General features: G+C 36.8%; 1 protein-coding gene across 3 annotated transcripts in view; it reads right to left on the bottom strand.

Annotated features, from left to right (window-relative positions):
- Nucleotides 1-23,991, bottom strand: part of LOC106092616 (non-lysosomal glucosylceramidase) — a 60,571-nt gene extending 36,580 nt beyond the window's left edge. Inside the window, exons 1-2 of one of the 3 annotated variants that reach the window (XM_013259518.2) lie at nt 23,808-23,991; nt 22,924-23,581 (exon numbers count right to left, since the gene is read on the bottom strand). In XM_013259518.2, coding sequence (XP_013114972.1) covers nt 22,924-23,093 — 170 coding nt within the window. In that variant the 5' untranslated portion in view covers nt 23,094-23,581; nt 23,808-23,991. Of the gene's footprint in view, nt 1-22,923 lie in introns of all 3 variants that reach the window. The other 2 variants (XM_059364858.1, XM_013259526.2) reach the window with 2 other exon arrangements.
- Nucleotides 23,992-24,600: the final 609 nt, after the last annotated feature.

The raw sequence follows: 24,600 nt of genomic DNA on the forward strand, positions 1-24,600 counted from the left end.
GATAGTGTTCTGTTATGACTGTCAACAACTGTGCCAAGTATGGTCCAAATCGGTCTATAACCTGATATAGCTCCCTTATAAACCGATCTCCCGATTTGACTTCTTGAGCCCTTGGAAGCCAAAATTTTTGTACGATTTGGCCGAAATTTTGTACTTGGTGTTCTTTGATATCTTTCAACAACAGTGCCAAGTACGATTCAAATCGGTCAATAACCAGGTATAGCTCCCATATAAACCGATCTCCCGATTTGACTTCTTGAGCCCCTGGAAGCCGCAAGTTTTATCCAATTTCGCTGAAATTTTGCAGATAGTGTTCTGTTATGACTGTCAACAACTGTGCCAAGTACGGTCCAAATCGGTCAATAACCGGGTATAGCTCTCATATGAACCGATCTCCCGATTTGACTTCTTGAGCCCATGGAAGTCTCAATTTTTATCCGATAAGGCTGAAATTTTACGTGTGGTGTTCTGTAATAACTTTCAATAAATGTCCCAAGTACGGTCCAAATCGGTCTATAACCTGATACAGTTCCCATATAAACCGATCTCCCGATTTAACTTCTTGAGCCCATGGAAGCCTCAATTTTCTTTCAATTTGGCTGAAATTTTGGGTGTAGTCTTCTGTTATAACTGTCAACAACTGTGTCAACTACGGTCCAAATCGCTTATATAACCTGATATAGCTCCCATACAAATCGATCAACCGATTTGACTTCTTGAGCCCTTACAAGCCGCAATTTTTGTCCGATTTGGCTATAACCTGATACGGCTCCCATGTAAACCGGTCTCTCGATCATTCGTGTTCGGTTCCTAGAAGCTTTAATTTTTTGCTGGTTTGACAGAAGTTTGGTATGTAGAATAAAATTATGTCCTACAATTTATTTTATTTTGCATAAATTTTTAGCAGAATCCATGGTGGTGGGTTCCCAAGATTCGACCCAGCCGAACTTAGCACACTTTTACTTGTTTTATTTTAAAAACCCCCCTTCAATTTTCGTTTGCCACCAATGTGCTAGTGCGTTGCACTACTGCACTGCTTGTTTCTGTTATCAAGATCACATTGTTCCACTTTGACTGTGTAAGCATAGAAATTAAAACTAAGCCAAGAGCTTTAATGCAGTTCTTTTTTCGAAAAGGAAGTCTGCTCTGAAGTATATTTCAAGAAACCGTAAACCCAATATATCAACCCTCTGATACCCTTGCTGACTGATAACGCCTTAAATTCATGGGTATCAATTGTAGCTTATCACAATGTTTTCCAATAACAATGACATTCAATGCAAATTCTATGATTTTATCAAAAAGATATTTTTTTTCTAATATTTATTATGCGAACGAAACAACCACTTCTGTTGTTATCTTGCTCCAAAAAAAAAACAGTCAACATGGGGTTTATTGATGGTTTATACAATAAATACTCTATGATTACTTGATTTTTGACCCCATCCCAAAAACAATTTATTTTTTTTTTGGTACGGGCAATATCTACTTTTTGGTTTTCATATCAATTTTTTGTGCCTTGAACGAGTTGGAAACTCTTAAATTCCATCAAAAATTCTATTTACAGAGCTAGACAATGGAAAAGAATTGCTCTGTACCAGTTGCTTTATTCCCAGGGTAGCATGTACTCATTTATACTGAAATGCAATGCAAGGGAAGCTTCAACATCATTTTCTTCAGGGTAACATTACACATTACAGCCTTTTTCCGGTTGCAACTTAAACAAGAGCAGAATAAAAAACTTGTTCATGCTCACAAAAGAATTTGCTATATGCCCGTAAGGTAAATGAGTATAAGAGAAACAAGTAAGAGAGTGCTAAGTTCGGCCGAACCGAATCTTATTTACCCTCCACCACCACCTCTCTTTTTAGACAAACAAAGAATAATGAATATGAACTTTTAAGCTATTGGAGCTATATCAAGTTATAGTGCGATTCGGACCATAAATGAAATGAATGCTGAACATTGTAGAAGTCATTGTGTAATATTTTAGTCCATTCGGATAAGAATTGGGCCTTGTAGGGGCTCAAGGTGCAAGATCGGGAGATCTTATCCAGGGCGTATGGGAGCTGTATCAAGCTATAGATCGATTAAGATCGTATTGGACACGTATATTGAAGGTTATGGGAGAAGCAGTTGCACAAAAGTTCTGCCAAATCGGATGATAATTGCGCCTTCTAGAGGCTCAAGAAGTCAAGATCCAAGATCAGTTTATATGGCAGCTATACCAGGTTATGAACAAATTTGAACCATACTTAGCACAGTTGTTGGGAGTCATCACAAAACACCTCATGCAAAATTTCAGCAAAATGGGATAAGAATTGCGCCCTCTAGTGACTCAAGAAGTCAAGATCCAAGATCGATTTGTATGGCAGCTATATCAGGTTATGTACCGATTAGCGCGTATACTTAGCACAATTGTTGAAAACTATAATAAAACGCCACGTGCAAAATTACAGCCAAATCGGATTAGAATTGCGCTCTGTAAAAGCTGAAGAAGTCAACGCCACGTGCAAAATTACAGCCAAATCGGATTAGAATTGCGCCCTCTAAAAGCTGAAGAAGTCAAGACCCAAGATCGGTTTGAATGGCAGCTATATCAGGTTATGTACCGATTTGTTGTTGGAAGTGCTACCAAAACACCACGTGCATAATTTCAGTCAAATCGGATGAGAATTGCGCCCTCTAGAGGCTCGACAAGTCAAGACCCAAGACCGGTTTATATGGAAGCTATATCAAAACATGGACCGATTTTGCCCATTTACAATCCCAACCGACCCAATAGGTCGTGCTTTCGACAGACAGGCGGACGGACGGACGAACATGGCTCGATCGACTTAAAATGTTATGACGATCAAGAATATATATACATTATGAGGTCTTAGAGGCATATTTCGAGGTGTTACAATCAGAATGATGAAATAAGTATACCCCATCCTATGGTGCAGGGTATAAAGATGATTTTGATGTTCAGCAGTAAAATGAAGATTACCGGGGGACATTGTTGTGTACCAGGGAAAATAAAAATCGAAATAAAAAAAAAATTTAACAGTGAGCAGAGTAGTAGTAGTAGTAGTAGTAGAGCAGAGCAGAGTAGGGTAGAGTAGAGTAGAGTAGAGTAGATTAGACTAGAGTAGAGTAGAGTAGAGTAGAGTAGAGTAGAGTAGAGTAGAGTAGAGTAGAGTAGAGTAGAGTAGAGTAGAGTAGAGTAGAGTAGAGTAGAGTAGAGTAGAGTAGAGTAGAGTAGAGTAGAGTAGAGTAGAGTAGAGTAGAGTAGAGTAGAGTAGAGTAGAGTAGAGTAGAGTAGAGTAGAGTAGAGTAGAGTAGAGTAGAGTAGAGTAGAGTAGAGTAGAGTAGAGTAGAGTAGAGTAGAGTAGAGTAGAGTAGAGTAGAGTAGAGTAGAGTAGAGTAGAGTAGAGTAGAGTAGAGTAGAGTAGAGTAGAGTAGAGTAGAGTAGAGTAGAGTAGAGTAGAGTAGAGTAGAGTAGAGTAGAGTAGAGTAGAGAGAGTAGAGTAGTATAGAGTAGACTAAAGTAGAGTAGAGTAGAGTTGAGTTGACTAAAGTAGAGTAGAATAGAGTAGAGTTAAGTAGACTAAAGGTTGAATAGAGTAAAGTAAAGTAGCGTACAGAAGATTAGAGTAGAGTATAGTTGTTGTAGCCACATTTTCATGTCGAGGTGGCGATCCTCGTCAAGCTCCTGTAGGTGAGCAAGCTCGCTCCGATCCAAAGGTTCGATCCCCAGGGGAACAGGGTGGCCATTGGTTATTAAAAAGCGCCAATAACTCGCTTTGTCATATCGAACATCATAGGCACTCAGTGTTTATGCAAGAGCCGGTGCCGCCCGGTCTCTCACTGAGACCCTTCGCTCGATACGGCTGGTTGTCCGCAACTGCCATTGCAGCTACTCCGTATGGAGCATTCGACTATCCGCAACCTGTGGACGCGCCTGATAGCTCGCAGCTAAGATTCTTGTAACAGCAATGAACACCACACAAATCGGACCTCCACGTTCTAGCCTGTGTGGTGCTCACAGATATCAGCTATTTTGACTTTAAAAAATTCTTTCCCATAATTTTCCACAAAAATATTTTTCCAAAATTTTTGATAGAAACTTTCCAATTTGTGTTTGTTTCTTTGTTTGTTTGTTCGTATAGACTCAAAAATGGCTGAACCGATAACCTTGAAATTTTCACAGATTGTGTAGGTTGGTTTGGAAGGAAACATAGGCTATATAATTTTTTGATATCGCAAAGCCCGCCTTGCGATATCAAGGCGGGTATTACCCCAAAAGTATCACCCAAAAATAAAAGTGGATCGATCGGAACAATATGCGTATCAAATGAAAGGTGTTGAACAGTAGAATACGAATATGGTACTAGAGTTTAGTGAAAGTACCAAGGAAGTCTTCTAAACCCCAAAACTCCTCCAAGCAGACAAATTGATATGGTGCTCAAATTAAAGATATTCGGGAATAGATTACGAATCGAAGTATAGAGGGTCACCCCCACCCCCAAAAACGTCCCAAATAACCATATTAGACATTCATGACTATAGGGGACTCGGTTTGTTTGTGTGTTCCGTATAGAATCAAAAACGGAAGAAACGATTTTCTCGAAATTTTCACAGATTTTGTAGGTTTGTCTGGAAGGAAACATAGGCTATATAGTTTTTCGATAATCGGAATGGGGCGCACCCTCCCCTTACCCGAAAAACACCTCCCAAAATCAAAAGTGGACCTATCGGAACAATATGGATATCAGATGAAAGGTATTGGGGAGTAGAATACGAATAGTGTATTAAAATTTTAGAATTGGGGAGTAGAATACAAATAGTGTATTAAAATTTTAGTCTAAATACCCATCGGGCCGTCCCAACCCCAAAACTCCGCGAAACAGACATTGGGACTCAAATGAAAGGCATCCGAGAAAAGATTACGGGTTACCCCTAAATGGGCATATTAGCCATGGCTACATGGGACTCAAAGGAAAGCATTTTTGGATTAGATTAGAAACATGACATTTAAATTAATGTTAAAGTCAAATAGGTTATTTAACCCATCATGACAATATAGGACTCAAATGAATGTGAGTAGAAAAGGAGTAAGCCCCAAAGCACCCCTTAAACTTTTTTTCCGAACAAATCAATATGGAGCTCAAATGAAAGGTTTTGGTATTAAAGAACGAATTTGATACCTATTTTTAGGGCTAAGTGGCGGAGTGCCAGCCCAATCCTCAAAACACCCTCCAAACCGTACATATTTTTGTCGACCAATACATTTTCGGACTTAAATGAAAGGTATGTAGGAGTAGAGCACGAATTTGACATCCATATTATGGCGAAATGACCAAAGAAAGGTATAAGGAAGTAGAGCAAAAATTGACCCATGAACATTTCATTTAAGAACAGGGACAAACTTCTCACATGTGAATGAATGCTGTCCGATTCAAGTTTAAACTCAATGATACAGGACCTCCTTTTTATACCCGAGTCCCAACAGCTTCCCGCAGTGCGACACCTCTATGGGGAGAAGTTTTTACTTGACTTGAACCTCCCAAATGTCGCCACCGGTAAAAATTTTTTTTTCAATGTTTTCACCAGGAGCATCATTGGAGGACTTGCTTACCTACTCGCTTCAATGACACCAATTCGATATCCACATTCAGGGCGAAATGTCCCTATCTTAAAACAGGACTTATATGTCGACCATTGCAATATAGGGTTCAAATAAAAGGTATATGAGCGTTAAAGAAGAAGAAGAAGGCAAACGTGAGATAGAAATACTATCTCTTAATAGCTTTTAGGTTGAAAACCTTATTTTATGTGTAAAAGTCTTCCCTTTTATTTATTTTATAGCTTAGAAGGAAATAAAGAAAAAAATTTTTTGGTTATTACCCTCCAATGGAGGCCATTGAGGTAGGTCGTGATTATATATGCATTGCACATGATACAGAGCTGCTGTCTATGAATCTGTGAATACTGTCACTCAAATACCTATGGACAGCTAAGACATATAAAAGGGGAAAAATTGATGTTAAAGGCTAACAACTTGAAATGAAGTGTCTGCCTACTTGTGGCCAAAAAGGGTAGAGGGTAAGAGGATAAACTCAAAAAGATGAAAAGTTATAGGCATAAAATAAGGGGAGAGCAGCTGCCGGTGTGAAAGTTGAATGACATCTTAATGGTATTTTAGTAACCTCCATTTAGGCGAATACCAACGTCCAAGACAAATGGCAAACTGAAGTCTTACATAATTACCATGGGAATAGGGTTTTGTTTGATTGTTTTTAGAGGGAAATTGCATTGCCCTAAGGGCTATTCATGGCAATAATCTTGAGTTTACACACAAAACATTGGTTAAATTGAATTTTTAAAGAAAACTAAAGAAAATTCTGGCTTAGCGGTACGCCCGAAGTGATATGGGCAGGTTTCAATCAAACCTAACGTAACAAAATGTGGAATTTGGGTAGTTTTGCTTTAAAAAAAAAAACATTTTTTAATTTTTTTAAAATCTTGCTTAAATTTTTTTTTTAATTTTCTTAATATTTTTTTAAATTTTCTTAAATTATGTTTAAAATTGTCTTAAATTTTATTAAAATTTTCATAAATTTTAAAAAATTTTTCTTAATTTTTATTAAAATTTTTTCAAATTTAATTAAAATTTTTAAAAAATTTTTATTGTTTTAATTTTTTTTTTTAATTTTTTAAAGAACATTTTTTTGGAATCCAATTTTATGACAAGATTTCGATCAAGAAATGTGCTTTGGGGTAGTGGGTGATATTTGCTATCCACATTTTGCCTTACACCCCAATATTTAACTGTGATATCCCAGCACTGGCCCTTGATTCCCACTAAAAAATTTTTGTCTGAAGATTGCCACTTATACCACATCTACATAACCCTAGGAGTGCAGTCAAGTCTTGTTTGGTGTTATTTCAATAATTTAAGCTTTGCAACAACTACAATACAACACGCAAACTTTTTTATTCGTTTTCCGTGTTTGAAGTTATAAACATGTTAAATAAAAAAATTTATCAACAATATCTGGTGTAATTAATGGAGTTATGACTTACATTCAAAGAAAAAAATCAGCAAAAAAATCTAATCAATTAAAACCTTATATTCCAGTGAAATTCAGAAATAAAAATTGTGTATAGAAATAAAATTTTCTATGAAAATAAAATGTTCTAAAGAAATAACAAGTAAAGGTGTGCTTGGGAACCCACCACCATGGATTCTGCTAAAAATGTATACAAAATAAATTAAGTTGCAGGGCATAATTTTATTATACATACCAAACTTCTATCAAACCAGCAAAAATTAAAGCTTCTAGGAACCGAACAAGGATGATAGAGACTGGTTTACATGAAAGTTAATGAGGTTATAGACGAGTTGTTGGAAGTCAAACAGAGTTGTTGGAAGTCATAACAGAACACTACGTGCAAAATTTTAGCCAGATCGTATAAAAATTGCAGCTTCCAGGGGCTCAAGCAGTCAAATCGAAATTGGGTCGTACTTAACACAGTTGTTGGAAGTCATACGTGCAAAATTTTAGCCAGATCGTATAAAAATTGCAGCTTCCAGGGGCTCAAGCAGTCAAATCGAGAGTTGGTGTTTATGGGAGCTGTATCAGGTAATATACCGATTTGGGTCGTACTTAACACAGTTGTTGGAAGTCATAATAGAACACTACATGCAAAATTTCAGCCAGATCGGATAAAAATTCCGGCTTTCAGGGGCTCACGAAGTCATATCTGGAGATCGGCTTATATGGGAGCTATATCTAAATCTGAACGGATATGGCCCATTTGCAATCCCCAACGATCTACATCAATATTCAGTATCTGTGCAAGGGGTTAGATTTACGTGTTCGACCTCTATCGTGATTTCGAGAGATGGACGGACGGACATGGCTAGATTGATCGAGAACGGCGAAACAATCAAGAATATACATACTTTATCGGATTTTACACGAATATTTCGAGGTGTTACAAACGGAATGACTAGATTAGTATTTCATATGGTGGTGGGTATAAAAATGTATTTGGTTATGACTCCTATATGAACGGATCCCTTGATGATACTTCTTGAATTGCAATGATGCAATTCTTTTTATACCCTACACCATAGGATGGGGGTATACCAATTTCGTCATACTGTCGAAATATTCGTCTAAGACCCCATAAAGTATATATATTCTTGATCGTCATGACATTCTAAGTCGATCTAGCCATGTCCGTCCGTCTGTCTTTCGAAAGCACGCTAACTTTCGAAGGAGTAAAGCTAGCCGCTTGAAAACTTGCACAAATACTTTTCATTAGTGTAGGTCAGTTGGGATTGTAAATGGGCCATATCGGTCCATGTTTTGATATAGCTGCCATATAAACCGATCTTTGATCTTAACTTCTTGAGCAACTAGAAGACGCAATTCTTATTCGATTTGGCTGAAATCTTAAATGACGTGTTTTTTTATGACTTCCAAAAACTGTGCTACGAACAATCCAAATCAGTCTATAACCTCATATATCTGCCATATAATCCTTGACTTGCCTTCTTGAGCCACTAGAGGGCGCAATTATTAACCGATTTAGCTGAAATTTTGCACGAGGTGTTTTGCTATGACTTTAAACAGCTGTGCTAAGTTTGGTTCAAATCGGACCTTAACCTGGTATAGCTGCCATATAAACCGATCTGGGGTCTTGACTTCTTGAGCATCTACAGGGAGCAATTCCTATCCGATTTGGCTGAAAGGAGTTTTGTTATGACTTTCAACAACTGTGATAAGAATGGTTCAAATTGGTCCCTAACCTGATATAGCTGCCATATAAACCGATCTTGACTTCTTGAGCCACTAGAGGGCGCAATTCTAGTCCGATTAGTTTGAAGTTTTGCATGAGGTGTTTTGTTATGACTTCTAACAACTGTGCTGAGTATGGTTCAAATCGGTAACTAACCTGATATAGCTGCAATATAAACCAATCTGGGAGCTTAATTTCTTGAGCCTTTGAAGGGCGCAATTGTTATCCGATTTGACTGAAATTTTGTACAACGGCTTCTCCCATGACCTTCAACTTACGAGTCGAATATGGTCTGAATCGGTCTATAGCCTAATACAGCTCCCCTATTAACCGATCTCCCTAGTTTACTTCTTCAGCCCCTAAATGGCGCAAATTTTACTAGATTTGGCTAAAATTCTCCAATATTTAATTCAAATATGAACCGAAATGAACCATAACTTGATATAGTTCCAATAACAAAGCAATTCTTTTCTTTTATCCTTTGTTTGCCTTGTTTGAGATACCGACAAATGCGATCCATGGTGGAGGGTATACAAGATTCGGCCCGACCGAACTTACGCTTTAACTTGTTATACCCTACAGGGTATTATAAGTTTGTGCATTTGTTTGTAACGCTAAGAAGGAGAAGAGTTAGACCCATTGATAAGTATACCGATCGACTCAGAATCACTTTCCGATTCGATTTACCCATGTCCGTCTGTGAGTCCATGTATTCTTGTAATCAAGGTGCAGGTCGTATTTGTTGTCCAATCTTCACGAAATTTTGCACATATCACTTTTTTGTCTTAAGGACGAAGCCTATTGATTTTGGTAAAAATCGGTTTGGATTTAGATATAGCTTCTATATATATGTATAGCCCTATTTGTACTTTAATTGCCGTAGTAACTAAAACATTCAACCGATCTGCACAAAATTTGGCATAGATTATTTTGTTACTGATTTTCACTTATTCGCAAGATTTCATGAAAATCGGTTCAGATTTATATATAGCTCCCACAGATATGTATCGCACGATTTGCACTTTAATGGTCGTAGTAACTACAAATTTCAACCGATCTGCACAAAATTTGGCACGGATTGTTTTGTTACCGATCTAAGTATATCTGTAAGATTTCATCAAAAATTTGATCAGATTTAGATATAGCTCGCACATATATGTATTGCCTGATTTCGACTTCAATGGCTGTAGTAACTACAATTTGCAACAGATCTGCACAAAATTTTGCATAGATTGATTTGTTACCGATCTAAACCTATCTGCAAGTTTTCATCAAAATCGGTTAAGATTAAGATATAGCTCCCATATATATGAATTGCCCAATTTGCACTTAAAACAAAACGATCAGTACAAAATTTGGCACGGATTGTTTTGTTACTGATCCTAACGTATTTGAAAGATTTCATCAAAATTGGTTCAGATTTAGATAAAGCTCCCATATATATGTATCGCCCGATTTGCAATTAAATGGCCGTAGTAACTTCAACTTTCAATCAATCTGCACAAAATTTGGCACGGATTGTTTTGTTACTGATCTTAACCTATCTGCAAGATTTCATCAAAATCGGTTCAGATTTGGATATAGTTCCCTTATATTGTATATTTATCATCGGTTTTGCACTTATGTGGCCGTAGTAACAACAAATTTCAAACGATCTGTTCGAAAAAAGTCGGTTCAGATTTAGATAGAGCTCTTCTATACATATACAGCGGTCAAAAAAAGTATTCATCATTCAATGTTTTTTTTTTAATAAGTCTACAAAAGACAATTGGAATAATAACATATTAAACTAATGATGCAGTAGTGCTTGTGTGATATATATGTACACAATTTCATTGTTTTTAAAGAAAAAAATAGTATTTATTGGAACAAAAAGGGCCATTTTACAGCTGAACACAAAAAATTAAACAAAAAAAGTATTCATCATTGCAAAAAAACAAAAAAATAAATAACATAATTTAAAAAAATTAATACTTTGTTATTCGACCACCGCGTCTTATAACTTCTTTTAAACGGTTTGACATCGATTGGACTAATTTAGCGGTTATATTTTGGTCTATATTAGTCCATTCCTCCATTATCACCTGTTGCATTTGACTCTTGCTCGAAAAATTGCGCGTTCTCAATTTGCGTTCGAGATGTTCCCAAAGATGTTCAATTGGGTTCAAGTCGGGACTTTGAGGAGGAGTTTTAATGACTTTGGGGCAGTTATACAGCATCCACATCTTGGTATTTAAAGCAGAATGTTTGGGGTCATTATCTTGATAATATTGAAAGTTATTACCAAGCCCAAGTTTTACAGCACTATCTTTTAAATTCCTCTTTAAAATGTCAATGTAATACTTATGATCCATTACTCCATTAATAATTTCAAGATTTCCCGCTCCTGAAGCCGCCATACACCCCCAAACCATTAAACCACCTCCACCATGTTTTACAGTAGCAGCTGTGTTTCGTTCTTCAAGCTCTGTATTTGGTTTTCTGTACACTATGACCTTTCCATCGCACCCAAAAAGATTAAACTTGCTCTCGTCTGCAAAAATTACTGTTTTCCAAAATGATTCGGGCTGTTTTACATACATTTTTGCGAAGTTTAGCCTTTTCACTCGGTTTATTTTATTTATAAAGGGCTTCTTACGTGCAGTTCTTCCTCTGTAACTATGCCTTTTGAGTGTATTTCGAATTGTTTGTGTAGTAACTTCCTTCCCTAAATATTCCATAGTGTTTTTACGAAGAATGGTCGCATTTGTCTTCGGAGTTTTCTGAACTTGCCGCACTAGCCAACGCACATCTCCAACTGAAAGTGCTTTTGGTCGTCCAGATCTTGGTTTATTGTCAACAGTTTTCGTTTCTGTCCACTTTCTGATGATGGATTGTATAGTAGATCGTGGTCTATTTAATATTTCACTGATAGTTTTTTGAGTTAAACCATTCCTGTGGTGTTTTATTATCAAAACTTTTACCTCATCAGAAACCTCGTTTTGCTTACGACCCATTTTGACAAAAACTATATTTTCAATGAAATTAAATATTTGCTGTCAAGGGCAAAGCCTCCTTTACTAAATAAAACAGAAAAGGGGGATTCCCAAATAATATTTGAATTTGACTTTGATGATAGCACATCAATGATGAATACTTTTTTTGTTCTGTTTTTGGTGTTATTATATAAAATTGCATTTTTTGCGCTAATTAAATTTATTTTTTGAATTTATTTTAAAAAATATTACGAAAAATAAACTATTGCATAAAACTGCATTATTTGTTTACTTTAAATTTTCTTCAATTACCCAAAATAAGTGAATTTATTATCAATTTTGCTAATGATGAATACTTTTTTTGACCGCTGTATCTATCGAATTTATAATTGCAGGGTAGGTGTAGTGTATTTTATAGCCGGTTCCGCCCGACTTTTGCCTTTCCTTACTGGTTATTTTTGCCGATGATTTAGCAACGATTTCTAGTATGAATGAGAATGTGTTAACAATAGAAGAAACAAGAAAGTCTTTAATATCAACTGTTTATCTATCTTTAAAAACAGAATTGCAAACTCTTTACCCACAAAATTTTGAATATTTAAAACCCATGCATACTAAAAATTCTAATGTCAAGGCCAACTCAATATTGAAATATTTCTTTCTTTGGCTTTGTATATTTTTTGTTTACTCGTATGAAAACTGTGTCAATTTTTAATGTTTTTTTCTATAAATATTCATTATTCTGCTATTGGTGAAAAAATAAATTGGAATTTAAATTTGTTGGTCGGATATCAAAAATTATCGTAGAAGGCAAGGTTTTCTCAACTGTTTTAGAAACAGCATATCTGTCAACTAAATGATACATTTGAAAGGCTATTTACAGATGAATGCTATCGATTATGGACATTTAGCCCAAGTCAATCCGAATCTCATATGCCCTTCACCATGAATGGAGTTCAGCAAATTCTACGGAATATTTCTTTATATAAAAATACATTAAAAACGTTTTATTCAGGATAATTTGCAACAAAATTCATAATTTAAAGACGACAATAATTTTTTTCTAGGTCTAGCACTCCCGACGCATTTCCAACCGTTTCCTTAAAATAGTTCGCTTAAAACATTTTGTACTTCTTGGTGTCCAAATATTAAGATTTTCATAAAATCTTTCTCCTTTCCCTCAATATTAAATTTAGCTTATTTAAATTTTTTGCAAGTGTTTCCTATATGGATGTTTTTGATTTTTTAGATTTGGTGCCAATATTATTCCTGGTCGTTTGCTTTTTTGTTTTTGTTGCTTAATTATTACTTTGCGTCCTCCACTCCTAACTCAGGCTCTATTTTTGGAATGTAATGACGACGGCAATACGCAACCGATTGTTGGCATTATGAGAAACCAACACAAACACTAATACTTGAGACAACTCAAAAATTTTTTTCACCACACATAATCCAATAGAACGGACCTGCTGACGACATATTTCGGTGAGGCAACCTAGAGAAAAACTCGCATATAAAATGGGTTTCGTGGCCATATTTTCATAGGCAGGATAATGTACAGGGCCTTGGACGGCCATAGGAATGGTTTTCTCTTCAAAAAGGCTAAAGCCACAAGAACACCATAAACAAAGTTCGTCAGAACCCATTTTTCGTTAAGAAAACCCTTTTCTCTTAAAGAAAAAAGTTCGTCAGAAACCTTTTTTCTTAAAGAAAAAAGTTCGTCAAAACCCTTTTTTCTTAAAGAAAAAAGTTCGTCAGAACCCTTTTTTCTTAAAGAAAAAAGTTCGTCAGAACCCTTTTTTCTTAAAGAAAAAAGTTCGTCAGAACCCTTTTTTCTTAAAGAAAAAAGTTCGTCAGAACCCTTTTTTCTTAAAGAAAAAAGTTCGTCAGAACCCTTTTTTCTTAAAGAAAAAAGTTCGTCAGAACCCTTTTTTCTTAAAGAAAAAAGTTCGTCAGACCCTTTTTTCTTAAATAAAAAAGTTCGTCAGAACCCTTTTTTCTTAAATAAAAAAGTTCGTCAGAACCCTTTTTTCTTAAAGAAAAAAGTTCGTCAGAACCCTTTTTTCTTAAAGAAAAAAGTTCGTCAGAACCCTTTTTTCTTAAAGAAAAAAGTTCGTCAGAACCCTTTTTTCTATAGAAAGAAGTTCGTCAGAAGTTTTTATCTATAGAAAAAAGTTCGTCAGAAGTTTTTTTCTATAGAAAAAAGTTCGTCAGAAGTTTTTTTCTATAGAAAAAAGTTCGTCAGAAGTTTTTTTCTATAGAAAAAAGTTCGTCAGAAGTTTTTTTCTATAGAAAAAAGTTCGTCAGAAGTTTTTTTCTATAGAAAAAAGTTCGTCAGAAGTTTTTTTCTATAGAAAAAAGTTCGTCAGAAGTTTTTTTCTATAGAAAAAAGTTCGTCAGAAGTTTTTTTCTATAGAAAAAAGTTCGTCAGAAGTTTTTTTCTATAGAAAAAAGTTCGTCAAGTTTTTTTCTATAGAAAAAAGTTCGTCAGAAGTTTTTTTCTATAGAAAAAAGTTCGTCAGAAGTTTTTTTCTATAGAAAAAAGTTCGTCAGAAGTTTTTTTCTATAGAAAAAAGTTCGTCAGAAGTTTTTTTCTATAGAAAAAAGTTCGTCAGAAGTTTTTTCTATAGAAAAAAGTTCGTCAAAAGTTTTTTTTTATAGAAAAAAGTTCGTCAGAAGTTTTTTTCTATAGAAAAAAGTTCGTCAGAAGTTTTTTTTCTATAGAAAAAAGTTCGTCAGAAGTTTTTTTCTATAGAAAAAAGTTCGTCAGAAGTTTTTTTCTATAGAAAAAAGTTCGTCAGAAGTTTTTTTCTATAGAAAAAAGTTCGTCAGAAGTTTTTTTCTATAGAAAAAAGTTCGTCAGAAGTTTTTTTCTATAGAAAAAAGTTCGTCAGAAGTTTTTTTCTATAGACAAAAGTTCGTCAGAAGTTTTTTTCTATAGAAAAAAGTTCGTCAGAAGTTTTTTTCTATAGAAAAAAGTTCGTCAGAAGTTTTTTTCTATAGAAAAAAGTTCGTCAGAAGTTTTTTTCTATAGAAAAAAGTTCGTCAGAAGTTTTTTTCTATAGAAAAAAGTTAGTCAGAAGTTTTTTTCTATAGAATAAATTTCGTCAGAAGTTTTATTCTATAGAAAAAAGTTCGTCAGAAGTTTTTTCTATAGAAAAAAGTTCGTCAGAAGTTTTTTTCTATAGAAAAAAGTTTGTCAGAAGTTTTTTTCTATAGAAAAAAGTTTGTCAGAAGTTTTTTTCTATAGAAAAAAGTTTGTCAGAAGTTTTTTTCTATAGAAAAAAGTTTGTCAGAAGTTTTTTTCTATAGAAAAAAGTTTGTCAGAAGTTTTTTTCTATAGAAAAAAGTTCGTCAGAAGTTTTTTTCTATAGAAAAAAGTTTGTCATAAGTTAGAACTCGTTTTCTATAGAAAAAAGTTCGTGAGAAGTTGTTTTCTATAGAAAAAGGTTCGTCAGAAGTTTTTTTCGATAGATACCCTAAAATATGCTATATTTTCCTTTTTTCTTTATATACCAAATTTTTCTAAAACTGATTTTTCGTAGAAGGCCCAGATAGGCCCCAATTCTCTCTCTATCTCTACTAACATAGCGTGGGACATTTTCTGGCGTCAGGTTTCCACAAAAAACACAGACACATAAATGTATATTCGCATAACCATGTCGACGACTGGCAACAAGAAAAAAGGAATAATGCCTTACTATGTTGACTATTTGTGTGTGGCTGTGTGTGTATATTCCTGTCAGGTTATAGTTTGTAATCCTTGGGTGTGTGTGTTGATATTGCCCCTTAGTTTGCACGAATACTTTGATACTACAGCACGTGGATATAAACTGGTGGACTGACTGTATGTATGACTGACTAATGTCGTTTCAGTTGTGCTAAGCGTATAACAGTCGACATATGTATGCATGCTATGGTATTGTATATTTCCGTTTCCCTTTTTGTCTTGATTTTATGTTTGCAGTTTTAGTTTAAACTTGGTTTTTTTTCTCTTTGGCGGATTCACGTACAGAGTGTCTTTTCTTTGTAGAATTCCATTTTTCTTGTTGTTCTTGTCATCAAATGTTAAACAACAAGTCGAAATCATATTAAAGAAGTTCTGCAAGTTAGATAAATGGGTCAGCAGTGTGAAGGACTATAAATTCCAGAAAAGAGGGTATGGGAAAAGAAGGCGCCTGTTTGCTTGTGAGATAGAAGGTTAATCTTTAATGGGTTCAGGCGCCATGCTCAAGACATCGTTTTTCATTGTTATGTTTTGAGGTGCTATATAAAGTTTATGGTTTAATTTTTTTGTTTTTCTTAAAAAGAAAACTAAACAAAACAAATTGAAGAAAATTATGAAGAATGTTAAAGTTTACTGGACGGTTGAATAATGGGTTTTAACTTTTTTTCAGAAATAAACTATAAAGGACCATATTAAAGAAGCCCGGCGTAAGTAACCTTTCATGCTAAATTCTCACGTGTTTGCAAGAGTATTTCAGACACTACTTCGAGTTCTACCAACAAGGAAGAGAAGAAGGAATTGGAAGGATGTGAGTGCGAGCGAGTCGAGATATTTATGATTCAGAAGGAAGTCCGCAAATGGTACCAAATAATCAAACCGATGGCTTTAGTACAGTCACACCCAACTGCAGATACATCCTACTGGGGCCAAAAATAACAGATATTGATAGTGTGATAAGGATATGGAAAGAACATTTTACCCAGCTGCTAGTACCCCATAGTAGTAAGGGTACCGCAAAACCAATCCCTGATGATGGCAAAAATGTTTACCTCCTAGTCAGAATGCGGTCCAAGTAGCAGTGACTCGACATAAGAACAACAAGGTAGCAGGAACCGATGGATTCCCAGCCGAACTACAATATTTCAGACCGGAGGTGAAACGATTAAAAGACATATGCATCAGCTCGTCTGCGCGATCTGGCTGAAAGAACGCATACCTGATGTTAGGAACCTCAACATACTATGGCGCGTACACAAGAAAGGTGTATGTGGCAAATACAGAGGAATAAGTCTCCATCCCTTCGCACATCCTACTGCAGAGACATTCTATTGGGGCCAAAATAAGAGATATTCATAGTGTGCTAAGGATATGGAAATAACATTTTACCCAGCTACTAGTATCTGATAGTAGAGGCAATGAGGGTACCGCAGAACCAATCCCTGATGATGGTATGGAATGTTTACCTTCTAATTAGAATGAGGTCCAAGCAGCAGGGACCCGACATAAGAACAAAAAGACAGCAGGAACCGATGGGTTGCCAACCGAACTATTTTAGACCGAAGGCGAAACGCTTAAAAGACGTATGCATCAGCTCATCTGCGCGATCAGGCTGAAATAAAGCAAACCCGATGTTTGGAACCTCAGCATACTGTCTGAAAGATTAAAGCCTAAAGTCAATGAGATAATCGGCTCCTATGAATGCGGCTTTACTTTACATACTTTAATTGGCTATGACAGAATATTTGTTCTACTAGCCGAACGTAGAATAGCTTTCCAAGCGCCTCGATCTTCTGCGTTCATTTTAAAATCTCTGACATCAAGTTTTGAGATGTCTCCCACAACTTGATCTTTCCATCGGGCTTTCGGTCTTCCCGGTTTGCCTGTACCACCAAACCGTGTATGTCTTCAAAAGACTTCTTTGCTGGAGCTTCTTTATCCATTCTGACAACATGACCTAGCCAACGCAGCCGTTGTATTTTGATGCGTGTAACTATGTAACTATCATCGTCATACAGTTCATGAATGCGGCTTTAGACCTGATAAATCCACCATAGACCAGATATTCACACTGCGCCAAATCCTGGCAAAGAACCGAAAAGGACAAATCAGCACCTACACCCTGGACCCTGGTTCTGTTCGGTTTGCCAGAAGCACCTCCATCATCGGTCGGTGTCGGTGAATTGTAATAGGTGCATGGAATGGGTATATTTCCGATCTTGGTCTGGCTTTACATCACTACGGGAGTATAGTAATACGGAATATGTTTCAAGGTGCTGTGCGAACATAGACACCAGTAGGTCACAAGCGTCGTCGTCGCCTTCTGCTTCTTCGTCGTCGGACTATGTTTCGGAAGTTACGAAAGCCATCCGTGGCGCCAAATCATCTAAGGCGTTGGGACCCGACGGAATCTCTACACTGATGCCGACGAATCTGGATTTACCTGGAGTTGAGTACCTTACTGCTGTCCTCAACCTGTCTTTGAACACTCTTATAGAACACTCGAGGTCAGGAAAATGGGCAGAGTGATCCCGCTACTGAAGCCTGGAAAGGACTCCAGTTTGGGGGAGTCGTACAGACCGAAAGTTGGAAACCACAACTTTGAGATAGTCAGCAACTTCTTCTACCTCGACCCCCACCCTGACCGAAACGAATGACACCAGTTTTGAAATAAAGCGAAGAATAATACTGGCAAACAGATGCTTCTTTGGATGAGGTAAGCAGTTTATAAAAAACACAACCTCTTGACAGACGGAGATTGCACTATGCAGACACTGATACTGCCCGTGTTGTTATATGGTTCTGAGGCATGTGTACTTGTGGAAGCTGATGAGGCAGTGCTTGGAGTATTTGAGAGAACGATTCTTCGTACAATATATGAACCAGTTTGCGTTAATGGAGAATAAAGGCGTCGTATGAACTTCGAGCTGTATGAGCTGTATGAAGACGGTAGCATAGTTACACGTATCAAAATACAACGGATGCGTTGGCTAGGTCATGTTGTTAGAATGGATAAAGAAGCTCCAGCAAAGAAGTCTTTTGAATGCAAATACGGTGGTACACGCAAACCGGCAAGACCAAAAGCTCGATGGAAAGATCAAATGGTGGGAGACACCTCGAAACTTGGTGTCAGAGATTTTAGAATGAGCGCAGAAGATCGAAGCGCTTGGAACGCTGTTCTACGTTCGGCTAGTGGAACAAATGTTCTGTCATAGCAAATTAAAGTAAAGTAATTGAGGGAAAGCGTATGATTAGTACCTCAGGGGAAGACTACTTTTAGTACCTTTTACTTAGGGAAAATGTAGTTTTAGTACCCTTTCGTAAGGGAAGGGGAAGTTTTAGTACCCGTTCCTTAGGGAAAAGCCAGTTTTAGTACCCTTTCCTTAGGGAAAGGCTAGTTAAAGCACCCTTTCTATAGGGAAAGGCTAGTTAAAGCACCATTTTCCTTAGGGGAAAGGCTAGTTTTAGTACCCTTTTCTTAGGGAAAAGCTAATTTTTAGTACACTTTTCTTAGGTAAAGGCTAGTTTTAGTACCCTTTTCTTACGGAAAGGCAAGTTTTAGTACCCCTTTCTAGGTGAAAGGCTAGTTTTCATTAGGAAAGTTTTAGTACTTTTCGTAGGAAAATGGTAGTTTTAGGAAGAAGTTCTAGCACCGGATCCTTTGGTAAAGTGTAGCTTGAATACCCGTTCGTTAGGGAAAGGGTAGTTTTAGCTCCCTTTTTTACTGAAAGTATAGTTTAAGTACCTAATCATCTGTCTGTCTAATCATCCTATTTTGTTATAACTCCGCCGCCATTTACATAGTTATATCTAAAATATTTCTATCATATATTATTCAGATCCCGAGAACTTATACACATGTAACAGTTTGATCTCAGTTACGAGATTAAGGCTGTAAATTGGAAGACCAGTCTACATGGGAGCTAGATATAAATATAGTCCTATCTCAACCATATTTGGGTCGGAAGTCAGGAGACTTTAAACCGGCAAAATGGGATGGCAGCTATATCGGAATTTAGTCCGATCTGAACCATATTTGGGTCGGATGTCGAGAGGCTTATAACAACTCACAACTTTTTAATTTCAGCAAAATCGGATAATAAATAAAGTTTTAATGGGCTTTAGACCCTTCATCGGCAGATCGGTCTATATGGCAGCTATATCTAAATATGGTCCGAATTGGCCCGATCAAGAACTTAACCTGCGTTTAGCTAAAATACGAATCTGTACAAAATTTCAGATGAATATATCAATTTTTGAAAGCTGTAGAGTGATTACAAAATACGAACGGAGGGACAAACACACGGACATCGTTCATAACTTGATATAGCTGCGATATAAACCGATCTTGAATCTTGACTTCTTGAGCCACTAGAGAGCACAATTTCGCTGAAATTTGGCATGACGTGTTTTGTTATACACGCCAACAAAATTGCCATATAAACGGATCTGGGATCTTGACTACTTGAGCTTATAGAGGGCGAATGATTATCCGATTTGGCTGAAATTTTTGTACAACGGCTTCTCACCTGACCTTCATCATACGTGTCAAATATTGTCTGAATCAGACTATAGCTTGATACAGCTCCCATATAACCGATCTCCTTATTATACACACCAACATAGGATGGGGGTATACTAATCTAGTCATTCTGTTTATAAAAAAAATCAAAATTCGCCCATGAACATTTTACTAAGGAACAGGGGCAAACTTCTCACATATCAATGAGTGCTTTCCGATTCAAGTTTAAGCTCAATGATAAGGGGCCTCCTTTTAATAGCCGAATCTGTACGGTGTGCCGCAGTGCGACAACTCTTTGGACAGAAGTTTAACATGGCATAGTACCTCACAAATGTTGCCAGCATTAGGAGGGGAAAACCATCGCTGAAAATTTTTTCTGATGGTCTCGCCAGGATTTGAACCCAGGCGTTCAGAGTCATAGGCAGACATGCTAAACTCTGCGCTACGATGGCCTCCCATTCCGTTTATAAAGAATATCGTCGTCTGGACGTTCCAAATCGATCTAGCCATGTCCGTCCGTCTGTCAACATCACGATAGCGTTCGAACGGGTAAAGCTAGATTTGACTGAAATATTGCGTGAAGTCTACTGTTGTGACTTCCAACAACTGTCCAAAGTACGGTCCATAACCTGATATAGTTCCCATATAAAGCGATCTCCCGATTTGACTTTCTGAGTCTTTACAAGCCGAAATTGCATGTGGTGTTCCGTTATGACTTCCAAAAACTGTGCCAAATTCGGTCCAAATCAGTCTATAACCTGATATACCTCTCATGTAAACCGCTCTCTTGATCATCCTTGTTCGGTTCCCAGGAACTTTAATTACTGCTGGTTTGACAGAAGTTTGGTATGAAGAATAAAATTATGCCGTCCAACTAAATTTATTTTGAATAAATTTTTGCCATAATCCCAAGATTCGGCCGAACTTAGCACGCTTTTACTTGTTATACCCTCCACCATAGGATAGGGGTATACTAATTTCGTCATTCTGTTTGTAACTCCTCGAAAAATGCGTCTCAGACCCCATAAAGTACATATATTCTTAATCGTCATGACATTTTAAGTCGATCTAGGCATGTCTAGGCATCGATCCGTCTGTCTGTCGAAAGCACGCTAATTTTCGAAAGAGTAAAGCTAGGCGCTTGAAACTTTGCACAAATTCTTTTTATTAGTGCAGGTCGGTTGGGATTGTAAATGGTCCAAGTCGGTCCATGTTTGTCTTGACTTTTTCAGATTATAGAGGGCGCAATTCTTATACGATTTGGCTATAATTATGCACGTGGTGTTTTGGTATCACTTCCAACAACTGTGCTAAGTATGATTTAAATCGGTTCATAAACTGGTGTAGGCGCGATATGAACAGATCTTGGATCTTGACTTCTTGAGCCGCTGGAGAGCGCTATTCTCATCCGATTTGGCTAAAAGTTTGCGTGAGGTGTTTTATTATGACTTCCAATAACCGTGCTAAGTATGGCACAGACCGGTACATAACCTGATAAAGCTGCCATATAAACCGATCTGGGATCTTGACTTCTTGAGCGTTTAGAGGGTGCCATTCTCATCCGATTTGGCAGAAATTTTGTACAACGGCTTCTCCCATGAAATTCAACATATGTGTCCAATATGGTCTGAATCGATCTATAGCTTGATTCAGCTCCCATATAAACCGAACTCCCGATATTGCTTCTTGAGCAAAATCATGACTTCTTCAGATTATAGAGGGCGCAATTCTTATCCGATTTGGCTGTAATTTTGCACGTGGTGTTTTGCTATCACTTCCAACAACTGTGCTAGGTATGATTCAAATCGGTAAATAATCTGATATAGCTGCCATATAAACCGATCTGGGATCTTGATTTCTTGAGTCTCTAGAGGGTGCAATTCTCATCCGATTTGGGAGAAATTTTGTACAACGGCTTCTCCCATGACATTCAACATATGTGTTTAATATGGTCTGAATCGTTATATAGCTTGATTCAGCTCCCATATAAACCGATCTCCCGATTTAATCTCCCGAAATAGTACACAATGACTTCTAAAATATTCCGCATTCAATTATTTTATGGTTCCGAATCGGACTTAAACTTGTTTCACATAATGTCCTCCTTACTCTATTTGAGATTAAATTTGGATATCAGGTTCATTTTTTTGGACTACTTTTGGGGCAAAAAAAAAAGCGTAATATTTAAAAGGTCTGTTCGAGTTATTTTCAAGTAAAAATTTGCCGGTACATTTTGCAGGAGTTTAACAACCGTGTACTCTTTTCTCATTTATTTGAACTAAATAGCTGGTTTCCATAAAACGGCTGTTCGATGCCGCAAATTTCGGGTGTGAAAAAACCTTTAGTAAAAATTTTCAAGCGCTCAATTACCAAACACTCAAAATTTTGCTCGCTTTCACGCCTTCTGCAAATTAAAACAAATTTTTGAGTACACGATGACATTTAACGTCAAAATTTGAGGAGTAACTATCTGTATTGCAACAACTAGGCAATAAATTACAAGTTTAGTAGAGTTCTTATCAACGAAAGGAAAAGCCTATGACTATACCCATTCATCTTTTTGTCTATCATAGACAGGTCTTTGACAAAAAGATAAGTAATAAACAGTCATTCTTGACTATGAGGTGTTAGGTTCCAGGTGTGCAGGCTTATCTACTATGTAAGGCATTTCGCCCAAAAATATTACGTGGACTAAATAGGTCCCCCACGGCCATGCTTTCTTTTTCCCTAAGAAATCTTATCAAACTTAGAGATAAACACCCCTTAAGACCCTAAGAAAATGATGCAATATAGGTAACTAGAATTGTAAACATTTGTACAGTTAGGGCGATAAGGTGAGGTAGCTACACCTACCAGTGTCCAAGAGGTTTATGCTATAAAGGTTTATAACATCTCTTATTACTCACCTACAAGCCAATGGCACCAAAGGCAATGTTTGCTTAATGGAGGGCCTTAGATTCTGATTGCGTTTCTCTGGCCACACATGATCGAATTTTAATTTTAGTCCATACATAGGAATTGCGGTAATTTCATTGCGCTGTTGTTGTTCATCATAATTAGCACTGACCGAGTCCATGTTGCGAAAGTTATGACGTCACTGGCAAGCACGGAAATTATTTCTGGGTTTGACTGGTAGAGGAGTTGGTGATGGATGGTTGGATAAAAAAAAAACCCAAAATAGATGCTTTGATTTTTTCTTCGGGTTAAATTATTGATGGATTGGCCTGAAGCGCGAACACTAGGTATACAAACACTCTACAACTCACTGACGCACACACATACACGCACTGACGAAAACACACACAATTTCTGCTGACCCAATGCAATGTTAACAAGTGGCAAATGTGCTCTTAAGCGGAGGGGGAGAATTTCGTTTCACTTCACTCACTACTTTTAGGCAGTTGGGATGGATATTCTGCGCGTGTTTCACCTCAATTTATTTCCCCTGGAGGAAGGTCTGTGACGCATTCAAAAGCAGCGGCGGTGGCAGCACTGACAACAACAGCAGTAGCGTTAGCATTCACACAACAAACATCAAAGGTATTTTGTGGGAATTTCTGTTTGCTTGATAGGTAAATAAAGAAAATATGAATATATTTCTCTACGTATTTTTTAACAAATGGCTTAATATTTTATTTCTAGATGCTTGTATATATGTATCTTTACATCAATAACTGGTAATAATTCACTATATTTTCAATAATTTCTTTCTTAATTTCAGCCACTTATTTCCTCTATTTGTTGCTGACAGCAGATTTTATTTTTGTTGGTTGCGACGCTCACTACTCACTCTATGTTGCTATTTATGAATGGCAATTATTATAATTTGTTGTTGTTTGATTTTTTTATACACTTGAACACAACACTACACTTCACTCACTTTACAACTTGGAATAAATTTGGTTGGTTTGTGTTGTTGCTTGCTTGTTTTGTTTGTTTCCGAATCGCGTTGCTGCTTCTGCTACTTCTGCTGCTGAAATGAATTCACTCACAATAACGGTTGACTACAGCCAATTACTGGTTATGAAAAGCAAAAGCAATGAAATACCAGAAGCAGGGTTGCCGTCTTAAAATTTTTTCTACCATATTTGGTCGGATAGATTTATACATTTTAGGATTTGGTCGGATGGTTGGCCCAGATGGATTTTGGTAGATTTTTAATGTTATCGTTAATTTGTTTCTATTAAAGGGTGATTTTTTAGCTATTAACTTTTTGGCAACACTGGCTTAAACAGTTCACGAACGTTTCGTGTTCTATTTCACTGTCACTTCAGTTTGGTTTATAATTTAACCATGATTAGAGATGGGCAATGGGTAAATACCCAAAGGGTATTTATCCGGTAAATTGGGTAAATACCCAGGTACTGGTCGCTGCAATACATATATAAATTTAATGCAACATCTTATGCCTCTGGACATTGTGGCTACTTAAATTGCAGCCACCACTGCCGTAAGGTAAAGGGAGCTTTCTCATTGGTCATGTGGCGGCTACGGACACTGTGTTATCCTTGATACAATATCCAATGTTCCAGTCAGTGTGGATTACACCCTACCTGAGCCGCTTTTTGATAAAAATTACTGTA

Source organism: Stomoxys calcitrans, chromosome 3 (genome assembly GCF_963082655.1).
Source record: "Stomoxys calcitrans chromosome 3, idStoCalc2.1, whole genome shotgun sequence".
Classification (NCBI taxonomy): Eukaryota; Metazoa; Arthropoda; class Insecta; order Diptera; family Muscidae; genus Stomoxys; species Stomoxys calcitrans.